This window comes from Hipposideros armiger, unplaced genomic scaffold (assembly GCF_001890085.2).
Source record: "Hipposideros armiger isolate ML-2016 unplaced genomic scaffold, ASM189008v1 scaffold_478, whole genome shotgun sequence".
Lineage (NCBI taxonomy): Eukaryota > Metazoa > Chordata > Mammalia > Chiroptera > Hipposideridae > Hipposideros > Hipposideros armiger.
In genome coordinates, this window is record NW_017731828.1 from 120,119 (window position 1) to 135,356 (window position 15,238).

The 15,238-nt window shown below is 45.9% G+C and overlaps 2 protein-coding genes across 5 annotated transcripts in view; one reads left to right on the forward strand and one right to left on the reverse strand.

Annotated features, from left to right (window-relative positions):
• SLC37A3 (solute carrier family 37 member 3) overlaps nucleotides 1–1,305 on the reverse strand; it is a 60,187-nt gene extending 58,882 nt beyond the window's left edge. The window contains exon 1 of the mRNA XM_019666793.1: nucleotides 1,234–1,305. The gene's annotated coding sequence lies outside the window, so the exon portion shown is untranslated. The remainder of the gene's footprint in view (nucleotides 1–1,233) is intronic.
• On the forward strand, nucleotides 658–13,499 carry RAB19 (RAB19, member RAS oncogene family). 4 transcript variants are annotated; one of them, XM_019666795.1, is made up of 5 exons: nucleotides 658–905; nucleotides 1,119–1,260; nucleotides 2,922–3,145; nucleotides 4,643–4,826; nucleotides 12,128–13,499. In XM_019666795.1, the coding sequence occupies exons 3-5, from the start codon at nucleotides 2,945–2,947 to the stop codon at nucleotides 12,394–12,396; spliced, it is 654 nt and encodes a 217-aa protein (XP_019522340.1). In that variant the 5' UTR covers nucleotides 658–905; nucleotides 1,119–1,260; nucleotides 2,922–2,944; the 3' UTR covers nucleotides 12,397–13,499. The 4 variants fall into 4 exon arrangements, with proteins under 4 accessions (XP_019522340.1, XP_019522341.1, XP_019522343.1 ...); XM_019666796.1 differs by lacking the exon at nucleotides 658–905 and having other exon boundaries at nucleotides 980–1,260; XM_019666798.1 differs by lacking the exons at nucleotides 658–905; nucleotides 1,119–1,260 and adding an exon at nucleotides 1,370–1,974.
• Nucleotides 13,500–15,238: the final 1,739 nt, after the last annotated feature.

A 15,238-nucleotide genomic window follows, 5' to 3' on the forward strand; every position in this document is an offset into this window, starting at 1 on the left:
ATCTTACCCAAAAGAGACGTTCCTGAAAATTGAGCTGTAAATGGAATGTGGAGTGAGATAAATTATATTTGAAAGGTTATCTGAAGGAATCATAGAAAGAAATGTTCCTGGATAGTGAATAAATTGTCCTGTTTTTCAGTGTCTCTCAATCTTTTCAGACCTCCACCCACAGTAAGAAATACATTTTACATCACCCCCGTTTCCACATGCATGTGTGCAACTGACCCGAACATTTCACAAAACAGTACTGACCTTACTACATGAGATACATGCTGAAATTTTTCCTGACCTTTTCTGTAAAAATGCAGATTGCAACCCACTAAAACTGATTTCATGACTCATTAATAGGTCTCAGCCCACAGTCTGAAAACATGATACCAATTTAAATATTTTATCAATCCGGATGTTTCTTATTTGCATATTGTGCCTATGGCTTAACTGCCTGCATGGTATATTCTACATAGTGGAGAAAATCTAGTCCCCATGATATAAGAAGCAATGGTTCTTCTAGACTCTGAGGGAAAGTCTAGAAAAGAAAAATAAGGAAAATTCACCTCAGCTTTATGCTTCTAATGCCAGCAACAGGGATTAATAAATTCTTTCTTTTTTTCTGATCAAGAAACTAACCTTTGTTCTGTGGTAGATTGAGAGAAACCGATTTTTGTTTTCAGCTTTCTTCCTGTGCAAATTCAAAGTTCTTTCGGTTTTTTAATCGCCTCTTTGGATCATCACATCCTTTCTGTCAGTGGCTCATCAAAAAGTTATCAAGTCCACAAAACAATTAAATGACTCAAGACCCGGGTTTGTAGCCATTAAATTGTGTCTTCTCGACGGGCTCCCACCTCTCACCCCAGCCAAACAAGGAACCCCAGCAAAAATCAGGAGCGAGGGCTGCGTAAGAAAAGGTGAGTGGAAAGAAGGAACCGGGTGGCTTCCTAGGTACTGGCGGAGTTAACTTGGCTAGTCCTTTTCATTTGGCTTTGCAAAGTGACGAATGTTCGGAGGGAGAGCTGAGTGCGCGGCCAGTGCTGGCCAGCGCCTCACCTGTGCTTTGTACCCAACGGCAGCTCCCAGCTCCGGGGCCGTGGGAGGGCTTCGCTTTCCTTTCACTTTCTCAGGCCGCCAAACCTGACACCTGCGGACAGAACTACAGTTCCCACCGCGCAGTGAGGCAGCAGGAAGAAGGGGCACTGAGGGCTGAAAAGGAAAACAAGGAGAGAAAGAAAACCTTACCTGTTTGCAGAGGTGAGAGAGCCAGAGGTAAGCAACAGGTGAACCTGGAAGGTGAGGGCTGCAGGATGCAGGATGGAGGGCCTCGGAGGGTGCACACGGCGCGTTTCTCCTTGCAGGGCATGTAAGCTAAGTTCAAGAGGGCATTTGTGGAAACCCTGAGGACTTCCTTGGTGGGGGAGGAACCATGGAAGGAAGATTTCGGCTCAAGTTATAGCGATAAGACACCGGAAGTGGAATGGCTTTCTTCATTTGAAAAGTCAGAGGGGAAAAAAATGGTTTGATAGCGTCTGCTGGATCATTTAGCCATAGGTGATTTCAGAGGTGTCCAAGAGAGGTACAGAATCCTTCCTCCTCCACTTAAACCTCGGGGTTCGTACATACAGATTAGATATTTGTGTGCATTTCAATTTGGATGTCCTGTTCTCCGACTTTAGAGAAAACCAAAGACTAAAACTGGGGGAAATGAAGACGGGTATCATACGGCAGGAGCAATTTGCCACACATCGTTTAATCATCAAATGGGATTAGGTTTCATGTATTTTTTGAGACGCTTGGTGAAGAAACCCAACACAATATCCTGTGAAGAACAGTTGAAGAACCTGGGGATATTTGCCCACAGGGGATATGCTTGCTGCTCCAAATAGCTGACGGCCTGTCATGTGGAATAGGAATCTGCTGAGACCTGGCATATAGCACGAGGGGCCTCAGATGGAACCCTGGGGAGATAGATTTCAACCCCATGTAAGTTAGAGCTGCGCGTGCAAAATGGATTTTTGAAAGATGTAGTGAGTTCTTCCTGATCAAAGGAATTTTTCTTGACCAGGAAATTAAGATTTTGAGAACCTTCAAAGTAAAAACTGGCTAGAATGTTTATGGCATATTTTACCATAGGCTGGAAAATCAAGTTTCTACTGACAGTGTTTCCCAAACTAACCGATTATATCAGAATCATTTGGGGAGATAATTATTATTAACATATATATTCCTGAAGCCCATCTCAGATCTGCTAAATATATTTTAAAACATGCAAACACACACACATGCACACAGTCACCAGGTGATTCTGATGACCAGGTTTGGGGAACATTGGTCAACACAATCACTGTAATCTTTAGCCAGAAAAAAAGGCCATGTCACTCTTCTCTAAACGGACCTCTTGTCAGTCAAGTCTTGTCCGTCCTTGTTGCTGGTTGCCTGATGGTTCCCTCTTCCAGTAGTTGAGAGTCCTTCTCCCCATGTGAAATGGAGACAGAATGACAGCTAGGCATGTCCTCCAACTGATGAATGACAGGTAATACACTCCTGTGGGCATCTCCTCTGCCATCTGCCTGCTGTCTGGACACTCGCTGGAGCATGGGGTCCCTGGTCTCTATGACAAGGGCTTCCATCAATGCTGTCATCTGACAGTGTTGACTGTGTACTGGGCACAGCAGAGAATGGTGGTAGAACCTCTTCCTTCTGAGGGCACCCCTAAAGTGTCAACCCACTTAAGGCAGGTGTGGGCTTGTGGGTGGCAGCTCTCTTGCACCTGACCAGTAATTAATGTCCTTCTCCAATGAGGATGTTAGTGCTATGAAAGTAATGATCTCCCTGTCTTGTTCTGTCCTGGACCCCAAGAGCCTAGAACAGTGCCTGGCTCCTGGTAGGTGCTCGCTAAAGAGATGCTGAATTCCTTCTTTCCTTCTTAGCTCCATTCTAGGTGGCAAGAACCATGCAATTCTCCAACTCAGCCAGGGCAGCCGATGAGAACTTTGACTATCTGTTCAAGATTATCCTTATCGGGGACTCCAACGTGGGGAAGACGTGTGTGGTGCAGCATTTCAAATCCGGGGTCTACACAGAGACACAGCAGAACACGATAGGGGTGGACTTCACCGTACGCTCCCTCGAGATCGATGGCAAAAAAGTGAAGGTCAGGGGGGCATGGGGTTGGCTCCCCCTCTTTTAGCCAGGGTCTCTGACACTGAAATACATACCTGAGGAATAAAATGCTTAAATATAAAACATGCAATTGTAAAAGTACCAGGAAAAAAACATAGGTGTACTTATTTTTATCATTGTGGAATGAGGAAATTGAGCTTTTAAGTAAGTCCAGAACCCAGAAGCCATAAAGAAAAGTATTGCTCAATCTAACTATCTCATATAGATAACTATATATATAAAGGTCAAATTTCTACATATTCGAAAATACCATACACCAAGTCAAAAGATGAATGACAAATTGGAAAGAAATATTTGCAAGTATGGGACTTGACAAAGAGCTAATTTCTTTAATGTGAAAAGAGCCCTGATAAATATCTAAGAAAAAGATCAACAACCAAATACAAAAAGTAGGTGATTCAAAGTGAACAAAACTGCTATTTCACAAATTTTATAAAACTAGCTCATAAATTTATATAAAGAGCTAAAGGTGCTCATCCTCACTCATAATTAAAGAAATAAAAAAGTGAGATACTATCTTTTCCCTCATTTGATTAGAAAAGATCAAAAAGTTGTTGAAAATGTAATAAATAGACCTTGTTTGGGATCCTTATTAAATAAAACTAATAGTAAAAAGACATTTTGGAGACAATCACAAAAATTTTTATATGGACTGGGTATTAAATGATACTAAAGGGTTAATGAAGTTTATTAGCAGTGATAACGACATTGTGGTTATGAAAGAAAATGTCCATTTTTTTAGGGATGTATATGAATGTAAGTAGGGAAGAAATGGCATAACGTCCGGGATTTGCTTTAAATACTACCTCAAAGAGATCAACAGAAACGACTAGATGAAGCAAGAGTGGCAAAAAATCTTAATAATTATTGAATCTGGATGATGGGTATAGGAGGGTTCATTGTTCTAGTCTCTCTAGTTTTGTGCCCGTTTGCAAACTTTAAAAAATAAATTTTGAAAATAATGTGAGGGTATGAAGGAACAGATACCCTGAGACACTGTTGGAGGGTGGACACATCAGTGCCATTGCTTGGAATGGTAATTTGGAAGGTATGATTATGAGGACACTCCTAAACATGAACAGCTGAGTGCTCCTTTTAAAACTAAAACAGTTCCACCAACGCTATCACCTTTGAGAGTGTTACTATTAGTGGGCAGGCTCAAAAGAGAAATCCCAAAATCTGTATGAAGGGATGACTGAGGCGAAAAGACAAAAGAACACCAGACCCCAGGACGTTGGGTCCCCGTCTCTCAAGCATCCCTGAGGTGAGGGTCCCCAAACCCAAAAGCCCATCCAATTTACCCTGGGGAGAAACAAAAAATAGATTTGCGGGCCCCAGTCCAGACCTACTATATCTGGGTATCTAGAAGTGAGACCCAGGCAGATGCATTTTTCAGACGACGTAAGTGAGCACGTTCCGAGCAGGCATGGGGACTCCTGGGGCCATCCCCTTTCCTGCCCTTCTCCAGATGCAGGTGTGGGACACCGCCGGCCAGGAGCGCTTCCGGACCATCACCCAAAGCTACTACCGCAGTGCCCACGCAGCCATCATCGCATACGACCTCACCCGGCGATCCACCTTCGAGTCCGTCCCTCACTGGATTCACGAGATAGAAAAATACGGAGCGGCAAACTTGGTCATTATGCTGATCGGTATGTTGTTTTCAAAGGGTGGTTTAAACTCTGTATTTCTGGCCCCCTCTGCTGATGCTCAGCTTTTCGTGTTTCTGAAAACCACAAAAAGTACCAGGGGTGGACAGGACCTCAGAAAGTGTCTGGTCCAGAAATTCCCATCAGGTTCACTTGACAATGAGGAGGAGCAGGGGGTGAACTTAAGAATACCGATTCCAAGGCCTCACCCTAGAGTTTCTCATTCTGGAGACCTGGGATGGGGCCCAGACTTCTATGCATGGGGCGCCCCAGCTGATTCACTGCACACGTCTGTGTAGACCACTCAGGAAGTACTCTGTAGACTGATGTTCAGTCAAATGGCTCCAAATCCCGGAGGGAGCCACTTAGATGACTGTGACTGACGACACCCTCGAATGACTTCTTACACCTGTTAAGAGCCTAGGTGAATCTTAACACACCAGCACCCAAGCTAACAGCAACTCCAACTACACAACATGAAATGTGAGAGGTCCTATTGTACATTCAGAAAAGTGGCAACGTTTCTGTCACTTCTCCATAGCTTTAGCTTTGTAAGCAAGGCTGCCTTTCCCTCCCTTCTGAGGATACTTACTGTTTACCAGGTGGCCACTTAACTTTGGCAAACTGGGTTAGGCCCTTGCTACTCAAAGTGCGGTCCGAGGACCAGTGGCATCAGCACCGCTTTTGAGTCTATTTATTAAAAGTGCATGATCTCAGGTCCCATCCTGGATGTACCGAATCAAAGTCTTCATTTTAACAGGATCCTAGAGAGAATCATACACAAATACACAGACCGAGAAACAGCTAAACACGCTGTGTTTAATGGGTTATTTATCCATGGAGAAGCATATTCTAGCCCTGTGGCCAGTTACCCTCTGCACCTTAATTTCCTCACCTATAAGATGTGACTAATACTTGCTAGGCTGGTTGTAAAGATTTAATGAGATAATGTATACAAATTGCTTAGCAGTGCCTGGCACATTGTAAGTGTGTTAATACAGGGTAAGAGTTTTTTTCTAGAAGGTTTGTCATTTTGAAAGAACTAACTCATTTATGTTTCTCAAATAATGGGGGGCCATGGTAAGGGAGCACATCCCTGGGACCTAGGGAAAGCCAGCAATCAAGCCCCAGCCAGAGCAGGCCACCCACCAACAAGCAGGAACTTGGGGATCCCCCTCTCAGGGTTGGACGCTGTGAACCGGCCTCCTTGCGCTCTGTTGCACATCTGTTTCCTCTGTCTCAGAACTGATTCTCACACGCAGGATGATGTAGGCCTGCCACCCTCTCTCCCCACTGTATCCGCCCTCATTGAATCTCTCAAAGCATCACCCCCCATAGCCTGCCCTTCCACAGGCCCCTTCATTCTCTAAGTATCCACTAACTCACATTTCTCAGAAGGGGAATCTCATCCCCACTCCGTCTCTCCATGGCAACGCTGACCCCAGGCTACTGGCCAACCTAAGGACGGCAGCTCCTGGAATAAGGTGCCTGCGCTGGACTGGACCAAGCAGCTGAGCCCCGATGCAGGAGGCAGTCACAGGATGCAAAGCCTGGCCACGGATGGGCTGTAGAAGGGGTCATTAGCACACATAGCCCACTTACTGTTGCTATCAGGACTCCAGAAAGAACTTGTTATTTTAGAACCATTTTTCCCCCCTAAGTCGTTGCTGTTTTGATTGGTAGTCGAGCCCCCATCTTGCATACGGACTTGAAGACATGTGCTGCTTTGGAACTTATTCTGTTGCTCCTAAGAATCAAAGTCATTCCAGAGCCTAGGCTGGGCTCCCCCTTCCTGCTGCATCAGATCAAAAGCCCAGGTCCCCCAGCCCACTGCCAAAGCAAAGGCCCCTCAAGTTTAGTCATCTCATTTTTTCAGAGGGGCTGCATCTTGTCCCACCTGGCAGGAACCAGAAAAGAGAGATGAGTGAAGCCAGGAGGCAGCTTCCCATGTGGAGAGAAACTTATCTTTTTGCGGGGAGTTATGAGATGCCTCTCTCTCCTTTCACTTCTCACCCAAAGGTCCCCTCTGGGATCAGAAACTTTTGTGATGCGACGTCTGATATAAAAAAATGCTTCTTCTAACTGCAGAGTTCAAAGTTATACAAAGAAACAGTGACCCCCCCAAAGAGCCGTATTTCTTCCTCAGCAACCACTTCTACGAATCTGGCTGAGGTTTCCAACACCCTTCGCAACAGCTGCTCCTGATCAGCAGGGCCCTACCCCCAAGGTGCCAGGAAGATGCTGGGGACAGGTGACATTTACTAAAACACCTAGTGGGATCCAGGCAGTGTTCTGAGGCCTCTCCTGGGCCATGTCACTTAATCCTCTCAGCAATTCTAAGAAGCAGGGCTGAATATCCTCACTCCCCAGATGAGAACACCAAGGTATTTGGAGGTTAAGTGTCCTGCCAAGCAACTTGGTGCCCTCGTTACCTGCTAACAGGTGAGGCAGGATTTGAACCAGGCCTTCTGGTGTCCAGAGTCCCCTGTGGGTTCAGTTCCTTTCCAACTGTTTTCCAATGGCTGGTTAGGCTGGGTTGTCACTCAGGGCCCCCCGGAAGCTCTAATTTACTCAATGTGTGTCTACTCTAGTGCCTGGACTTCAGGGTCAGAAAGATTAGGGTTCAAATCTCCTTCTGTCTGAACTTGGGGTTGCCACTGACTCTCTCTACATTTCTACCTCCTCATCTATAAAACTGGTACCTACTTCAAAGGGATTGTGGAGTTGAAAGGATTAAGTAAGGTGACACATACAAAGCACTTAGCACAGTCCTAAGAACTCCATAAAAGGAAGTTGTTATTTCCTAATAGAGTGAAGATGAGAGAGGCTGCCATGCTCTGCCCAGGGGCTCAGAGGCCCACTGGGTGAGGAGCTGAGCAGTGGACAGGGAGGGACATCCATGACCCCCGGGGGGGGGCGGAAGGAAACCCCACTAATGAGAGCTCCCATAGACAGGAAGAGTAGGTGTGAATAACATGCGTCATCTCGCTGAGGGAACGAAGCAGTTCTGGTCACACTTGCGGTTTTCCCAGGAACGTGGACTGGATCTCTTTTCCAGTAGATACCCCACGCTTTCCAGGAAACACTGAAGCAGTTCTTCCTCAGGGCCTGGAGCCTGCATGCAAAGCGGCCCTGCCCCCGGGGTCCCCTCCCCTCAGAGCTATCTTTGGAAGGCAGTGCCCTTTCTCCCACTCCCAGCCTCCCTCGCAGGCTCTCGCCCAGCCAGCACCGACCTTAACTATTAATGACTCTGCTGCAGAAACAGATGGGTAATAAATGCCAAGACTGCAGGGTTTCCAGGAATCTCACAGCTTTCTTGGTATTTACACCCTACTCTGTCTTTTGTAACAACCATCTCTGCCCCACTTCTTTTAGAAATTTTATTGGGGAACAGTGTGTTTTTCCAGGACCCATCAGCTCCAAGTCAAGTAGTTGTTTCAATCTAGCTGTGGAGGGTGCAGCTCAGTGGCCCATGTGGGAAGGGAACTGGCAACCTTGGTGTTATGAGCCTGCACTCTAACCAAGTGAGCCAACCGGCTGCTAGAAATGCCCCCACAGGTGATCTGGACATGGTCCCAGTATCCCCATTTATGACGTGTCTAATCCCGAGGGTTGACACAATGAGGCTTTCTGTTTTCTGTCAGTGGCCTCCTCGCCTTAATCTAGAAAAGTCAAATGTATTGTTCCCTCATGGAAGTGTCCCCACCCCTCTCACTATATTTTCCATTCTGTGTCCACATTTCTTCACATAAGTTTGTCTCTTTCTCTCTTCCAAGTTGACCCCCGCCCCTCGCAGCCACTTCACCATCATACAAATGTCAAAGAGACGACTGCATTGATCTGTACTGTTCCTCCTCCTCTAGCCATTTGCAGGAAGTCCCTCTGTTTAAAATCCTCTCGGGTCCTCCATCACCCTCAAGATAACGCACAAATTCCTGAACAATTACAAGGCGCTTGCTTTCCTCCTGGGGATAGTTGGCTTCTTATCTTTTTCTCATCCCCTCTGCTTTGTCCCTGATTTTTTTTTTTTTTTAAGTTGAGCCATCCTGCCACCTGTTGGCAGCTCAGCGGCTGCTCAGCTTGGGCCGGGCATTGAACCGCTGTTGCTCAGAGCTCAAACTCTTGAGCGAGCTCTTAACCAACTGAGCCACTCGGCCGGCCCTTGTCCCTGATCTCTTAACTCTTCCTACTCTCCATCAGGGAAAGGGTTTAGGAGGAAACTTCCTTCTGTGGGTTATACTGGATGTTCTGTCTCACGACTCTATTCAGCGTCTGATATTTGTCCCCTTAGGATCTCAGGCAAACCTTTGACTTAAACTCTTGTTATTTGTACAGGTCCACAATCTCTGAGTGAAAAAAAAACCCTTAAGGCCAAAGATTTCAGAGTTCAGAATTTGTCAGATTTTAGAGGGTACATTCTATATTACCTAACACTCTTGGCAGGGTCTGGGCCAACACCCCATGGTCAAATGCATCATCAATTGTGCAGTGAAATGTATGAACAGTCTTAATACAAAGCAGTAAAAACTCCTAATGGCTAGTTAAGGGCAGATTTTACTATCAGATGAATTGCCAAAAAAGCTCAGGGGTTTCAGAGTTTTTCGGATTGGGGAAATGTGGGGAAGGGATGGCATACCTGTACCTCTACCAACTTGGACCTGATCCTTAGGATGTGTTATTTCGTGGCCTGTGTTGGATCAGTCAATTCTTGTATAGCTCTTTCAGCATCTGTGTCTCGCTCCCCTCCCTAACAAGATGAGCTCCCTTCCTTTGGGGCAGGGCCCGTCATCTCCGGGTGCCCACACAACACTTAGCAAAAGATGACTCACGTTTCAGGAGCACACACGTGGCTTCCTTCCCTCCCACCAGGTGTCCGGGCTCTCCGAGGTGTGCAGTCACCAGCCGCTGGGAGGCAGGACAGTGGACAGTCAGTGCAGGTGTAGCATCGGGGCGGGAGGGACAAGCAGGTCATAAAGGTCAGAATCAGTGTGACCCAGCCCAGAAGCCACAGGTCAGGGTGAGGGGTGCAGAAGGGAGCCCAGACTCCTGGCTCAGCGGGAACTCCCACACCTGTCTTCTGGAAGCAGAACTATGCCCAGAGCTTAAACCTCAAAAGCTATAAAAATGCACATCGTTTTCTTGAAGGTACATACCTGAATGAGCTTCCTGTGGTGGTTGTAACAAGTTACCATAAACTGAGTGCCTTAGAACAACAGAAATGTCCTTTCTCAGTTCTGGAGGCCAGCAATGTGAAATCGGTATCACAGGGTTAAAATCAAGGTGTCAGCAGGACCATACTCCCTCTAGAGCAGCGGTTCTCAACCTATGGGTCGCGACCCCTTTGGGGGTCGAACGACCCTTTCACAGGGGTCGCCTAAGACCATCGGAAAACAAAAAGATATTTACATTACGATTCATAACAGTAGCAAAATTACAGTTATAGAGTAGCAACAAAAATAATTTTATGGTTGGGGGGGTCACCACAACATGAGGAACTATATTAAGGGGTTGCGGCATTAGGAAGGTTGAGAACCGCTGGTCTAGAGGCTCCGGGGCACAATCTGTTCCTTGCCTCCCTCCAGCTCCTCGCTGACTGTTAGCATTCTGTGGTTCGTGGCTGCCTCGCCTTTACATCACTTCCTCTGTGTCGCAGTCAGGTCTCCCTCTGATAAGGCTGCACGTGATCACATTTAGGGGCCACCCAGTGAATCCGGCCCTTAACTTCATCACATCTGCAAAGACCTTTTTTCCAAATAAGGTAACACTGACAGTTGTCAGGGATTAGAACCTGGTGTGGTAGCGTCCATTTTCTCAGCCTACCACAGAACCAGATGGGGTAATGTCCCCTGAAAAGACTCTTGGGTTTAACCTTCTTTGGGGAGAAGTATGATCTAAATCTAGCTTTTTCAATGAGCAGGTTGGTGACTGATGCTCAGAAAGTATTTTTCCAGTTTTTTTTTATTGGGACATATTAGCATGTGCAAAGAAAAGTATGCAAACACTGATTTATCACAAAGGGAATGCCACCTGGGTCAAGAAAGAATCCTGCCAGCACCCTCCCTGCAAGCCCCCTTTCCTGTCCCCCTCAGTTACCTCCTCTCTTTCTCCCCCAAAGGTACATTAGGACTTTTATGGTAATTACCCCCTTTTCTTTATCATTTTACCACCTAACCCCACACCCCAAATGCTGCACTTCTATTATGCTATTGTTTCTGAACTTTATATAGATGAAACCATACAAATGTCTTTTTTGTCTAAGCTTCTTTCCCTCAACATTACGTTGTTGGGTTGCATCCACATTGTTGTGTGTAGCTGTAATTCATCCTTTTGCACAATTTGTATAATATTCATTTGTATGACTACACTACATAGCACTTCTCCTTTCTGTTGGACACTTGAGTTGTTTGAGCAATCAGGAAAATTACCACTCTGAACATTCTTGTATATGTTTACTAATGCATGTGGGCACATATTTCTGTTGGGTACGTACCTGGGAGCAGAACTGCATGGCCTTGCAATGGTCTTACTCTGGTAGATACTCTCGCACCACTTGCATATACATTTGTCCAAACTCCTTGAACGTAAAGTCTGTGCATTTTATTATCTGTAAATTATAGCTTAAAAAAAAAAAAAAGTCCTTCATTATTCATTCCACAGCCCCAACCCAGGAAATCCGGATCACAATCTCATCAGCTATACCTGGCCCCATCTCACAGTGTCCAACACTTTGTAGCTGGGGGGAAAAAAGCAAAAAGAGGAACAAGGTCTGAAAGAAAATGAGAGAAGGCTGAGAAAGTCAGTCTAGCACAGTCTATATCTTGTCAGACTTAGGAGGAATGACGGTCCCTCCCAAGAACACAGAGGCTCCAACCTGTCCCAGTCAATAATAAAACACACAGGGCGGCCAGTTAGCTCAGTTGGTTAGAGCGCAGTGCTCATAACACCAAGGTTGCCGGTTCGATCCCCACACTCTCCACAACTAGATTGAAACAACTACTTGACTTGGAGCTGATGGGTCCTGGAAAACCACTGTGCTCCCCAACAAATAAATTAATACTAATAAAACAGCTCTGGCCCATTCCTTGCAGCTCTTGAAGGTCTTTAGTGAACAGTGAATTAGGATAGTAGCACTGTTTCCATTCATCCATGCTTTCATTTTCAGTATCTTTGCCCTCAGTTGCTATTTGCAAATCAATGCATGCTTGCAAATGTTGCTAAGCTAAAACGTTCTTTTTAAAAGTTCATTTTTTTTTTAAACTGGGCTAAGTTACTCAACGGAATATTTGCTTACCTCTCGCTTGCAGGGAACAAATGTGATCTGTGGGAAAAACGGCACGTCCTGTTTGAGGATGCCTGCACGCTGGCCGAGAAGTACGGCCTCCTCGCGGTTCTGGAGACATCTGCCAAAGAGTCCAAGAACATCGATGAAGTCTTCGTGCTCATGGCCAGAGAGCTGATTGCCCGCAACAGCCTCCACCTGTACGGAGAGTGTGCCCAGAATCACCTCCCCCTGGACTCCAGTCCAGTTCTTGTGGCCCAGGGGCCGAGTGAAAAGACCCACTGCACTTGCTGAATATGTCCCCGAAGCCAGCTGCACCCACCCGAGGCCATCTCTGAAACCAAAGGAAGCCGGATATCCTAGTGTGTGCTGCGTAGCATTTCAGACCCAAGTGTAGACTGGTCACGAGTCCTCAATCCTTCCCGCCTGGATGGGCAGCACAGCTGCCTCCATTCACTCCAGAGGCCGTAACCAAGGACAGGGGACACCGCTGTCTTTCTTGATTTTGCCCTGGACTTAAGGCAGAGGTAGCGGGGGGGAGGTTTGCTCTTTTTCATCTATTCAGACTTGTCTGTCTCCCCAACCCTTCAACTGTGTTTCTGCTGAATTTTGTTTCTCGCTTAAAAAGGAGGGTAGTAAAAGTATAAAGAAAAGGGAATATCAAAGGGGGGGGTGTTTGGAACATTCTGGAATATTTTAAATGGCTTGGGCATGGGGGGGGAAGGGGAAGCCTGCAGTGATAGCAGAATGCTGTTGACATGTGGCTCCTGACATTCACACCTCAGGGCTTTAGTTTGGGGAGCAAAGCCATTTGACATAAATACCGACTTGCCAAAGGGTCAGGGGCCATGTGATGGAGAGCATTGGATTTCACTTTATCCTACCTGGGTTGAATTGACCACCCTCCTAGGATGTGGGAGATGCCTACCTACAGTTTGTTCCTAAAACACCCAATTAGGTGGTGGGTCAAAGTCATTTCAGAATTGAAGTTAAATTGGCTTATAGATAGATGACTAGCAAACCAAGTGACATCGCTGTGTGGCCGAGTGCGCCACTGACGGTCCAGGACCTGAGGGTAATACACCGTGTTTTTTTCAGTTTCCTCGTGGTTGTTGTTGAGGTGTGTCTTGCAATAAATGAGAACCACAAGGGCTGGTCTAGTGACAACAGTGGCTCCAAACAGGGAATGTCTGTGGGCTCTCCTCTGGCCCAGGTGAGTGGCCCCAGGCATTTCTAGCTGATAGCATCACCATGCTTAGGCCTTGAATCTTAGGCCTCTGAGACCTGTAAGCCAGTGTGGCTTGAGAACTTGAAATGTGCTAATTCAAATTTGAGATGAGCTGTAAGTATAAAACACACACCAGATGTTAAAGACAGTACCAAAAAAAAAAGTTGTATCTTCCTGATAATTTTTATATTGATTGTATGTTGAAATGTTATTTTAGATAAACTAGGTTAAATAAAATACATTAAGATTTCACCTTTGTTTTACCTTTTAAATGTGGCTACTCTAAAATTAGAAATTACCTATACTGCTCACACCATTTATGTATTGGACAGTATAACAGAGCGATGGTTCTCACAGTGGAGTTCGCCAACCATACATTTGCGAGGGGTCAGGGGATGCTTGTCACAGACTCCTGGGACCCATGCCTGACTGACTGAATCAGGATGTTTTCAGAAATCCACACTTCTTCCAAGGTTCTTGCCCGGTGATTCTTCTCCACATTGAAACTTAACCATGACGACACCGAGGTTAGGTGAGGGTGGGAGCAAGATCAGAGAATTAAGGGCATGTTAATTCATTTCCATATGCATTCACTGTTAAAATGAACAAGCGACCTTTCGGAAAATATGAGGGAAATTGAGTTATATGCCAGAAAGAAAGGCATTCAAGCAGGTGAGCCTTTTTCACAAGCATGTTATTGTTCTGGAGGGTGACAAGGAGGCAGGAGCTCACAGGGCTGTTCAGGAAGTCTGTACCGAGCCACTGCGCAGTTTTCAGGGGAGGCAACAAGCAAACAGTCATTACGAAGGGAAAGGAAAACTGAGGAAGTCAGGGGAGAGAGTGAGCAGAGAAAACAGGCTGAGCAGGTGAGATTCATGGCTCACACCAATTTTCCATCATTTCTCTGCACAACCAATACTCTGCAAACCTCATCAGCTTCTAGGATTACGCACTCTGGGGATTATCTGGAATTAAACACTCCTACCAACAGGTTAGGCAAGTGAGAACAAGGTCACCTGAACCCCAACAACCCGTGACGAAGCCTGGGCTTCTGTGGAGAGTACAGTGCCAAGACCAAAACCCTCAGGTCCACTTGAAAGGGACGGGAGGGCCTCCAGAGTGCAGAGGCTTCGGTGGACTAGCGCCCCCAAAGGCCTGTTTGAGAAACAGGCACAGGATTTTCTGAGGCTGAGCCCTCTAGTCACCAGTGCTGTGACACTGGTTCAGGTAGGCTCTTTACAGCTCTGGTCGGGGAAGGCTGCCTATTAACTGAATTCGGGCATTTTCCTCACATCATCCTAATTGTATGGTTGGTAATAAGTGACTTATGTGAAATTAAGTTCCAAAAGGGACACTTTGGAAAAATAAAAAGATTCTAAATGCCTGCCCATGTCAAGTCCATTTCCCTGTGTGAGAAAATCTTTCAGTTAATATTTCATAGATTGTTCCTGAACCTCTTCCACCACTCTATTACTAAAAAGGTCTATTAGTAGTAATAGGAATATTATTACTACAATAGTTATTAATGACGGCAAACACATACAGCAAGTACTACATGCCCAGCACTGGACCAGAGACTTTCTTTATACTAACTCAATGAATCCCATCAGGCATCTTTGGAGTAGGTACTGTTTAAAATTCCTATTTTTAAAATGAGGATACAAGACCCAGAGAGACTAAGGCCACACAGATAGCGAGTGGCAGAGTTGGGATGCAAACCCAAACATCCCAGTTCCAGAGCCCACTCTTCACAGTTATGCTGTCTAGTCCCGCTCAGACAATAACCAGTGTCCAATTTGGGCTCCACCTTATTACCCTCTCATCATCCTCCACACACACGCACACAAAGAGAAATATACTCATTCCAAGACCTACTCTCACACATACATGTCATCATCAAAGCCCAAG

Bases quoted from the DNA above. Each gene is read 5' to 3' on its own strand.
- RAB19 (XM_019666795.1), top strand. From the start codon at position 2,945: ATGCAATTCTCCAACTCAGCCAGGGCAGCCGATGAGAACTTTGACTAT. The intron at 3,146-4,642 runs GTCAGGGGGGCA...GCCCTTCTCCAG, and splicing joins TCGATGGCAAAAAAGTGAAG to ATGCAGGTGTGGGACACCGC. The intron at 4,827-12,127 runs GTATGTTGTTTT...TCTCGCTTGCAG, and splicing joins CTTGGTCATTATGCTGATCG to GGAACAAATGTGATCTGTGG.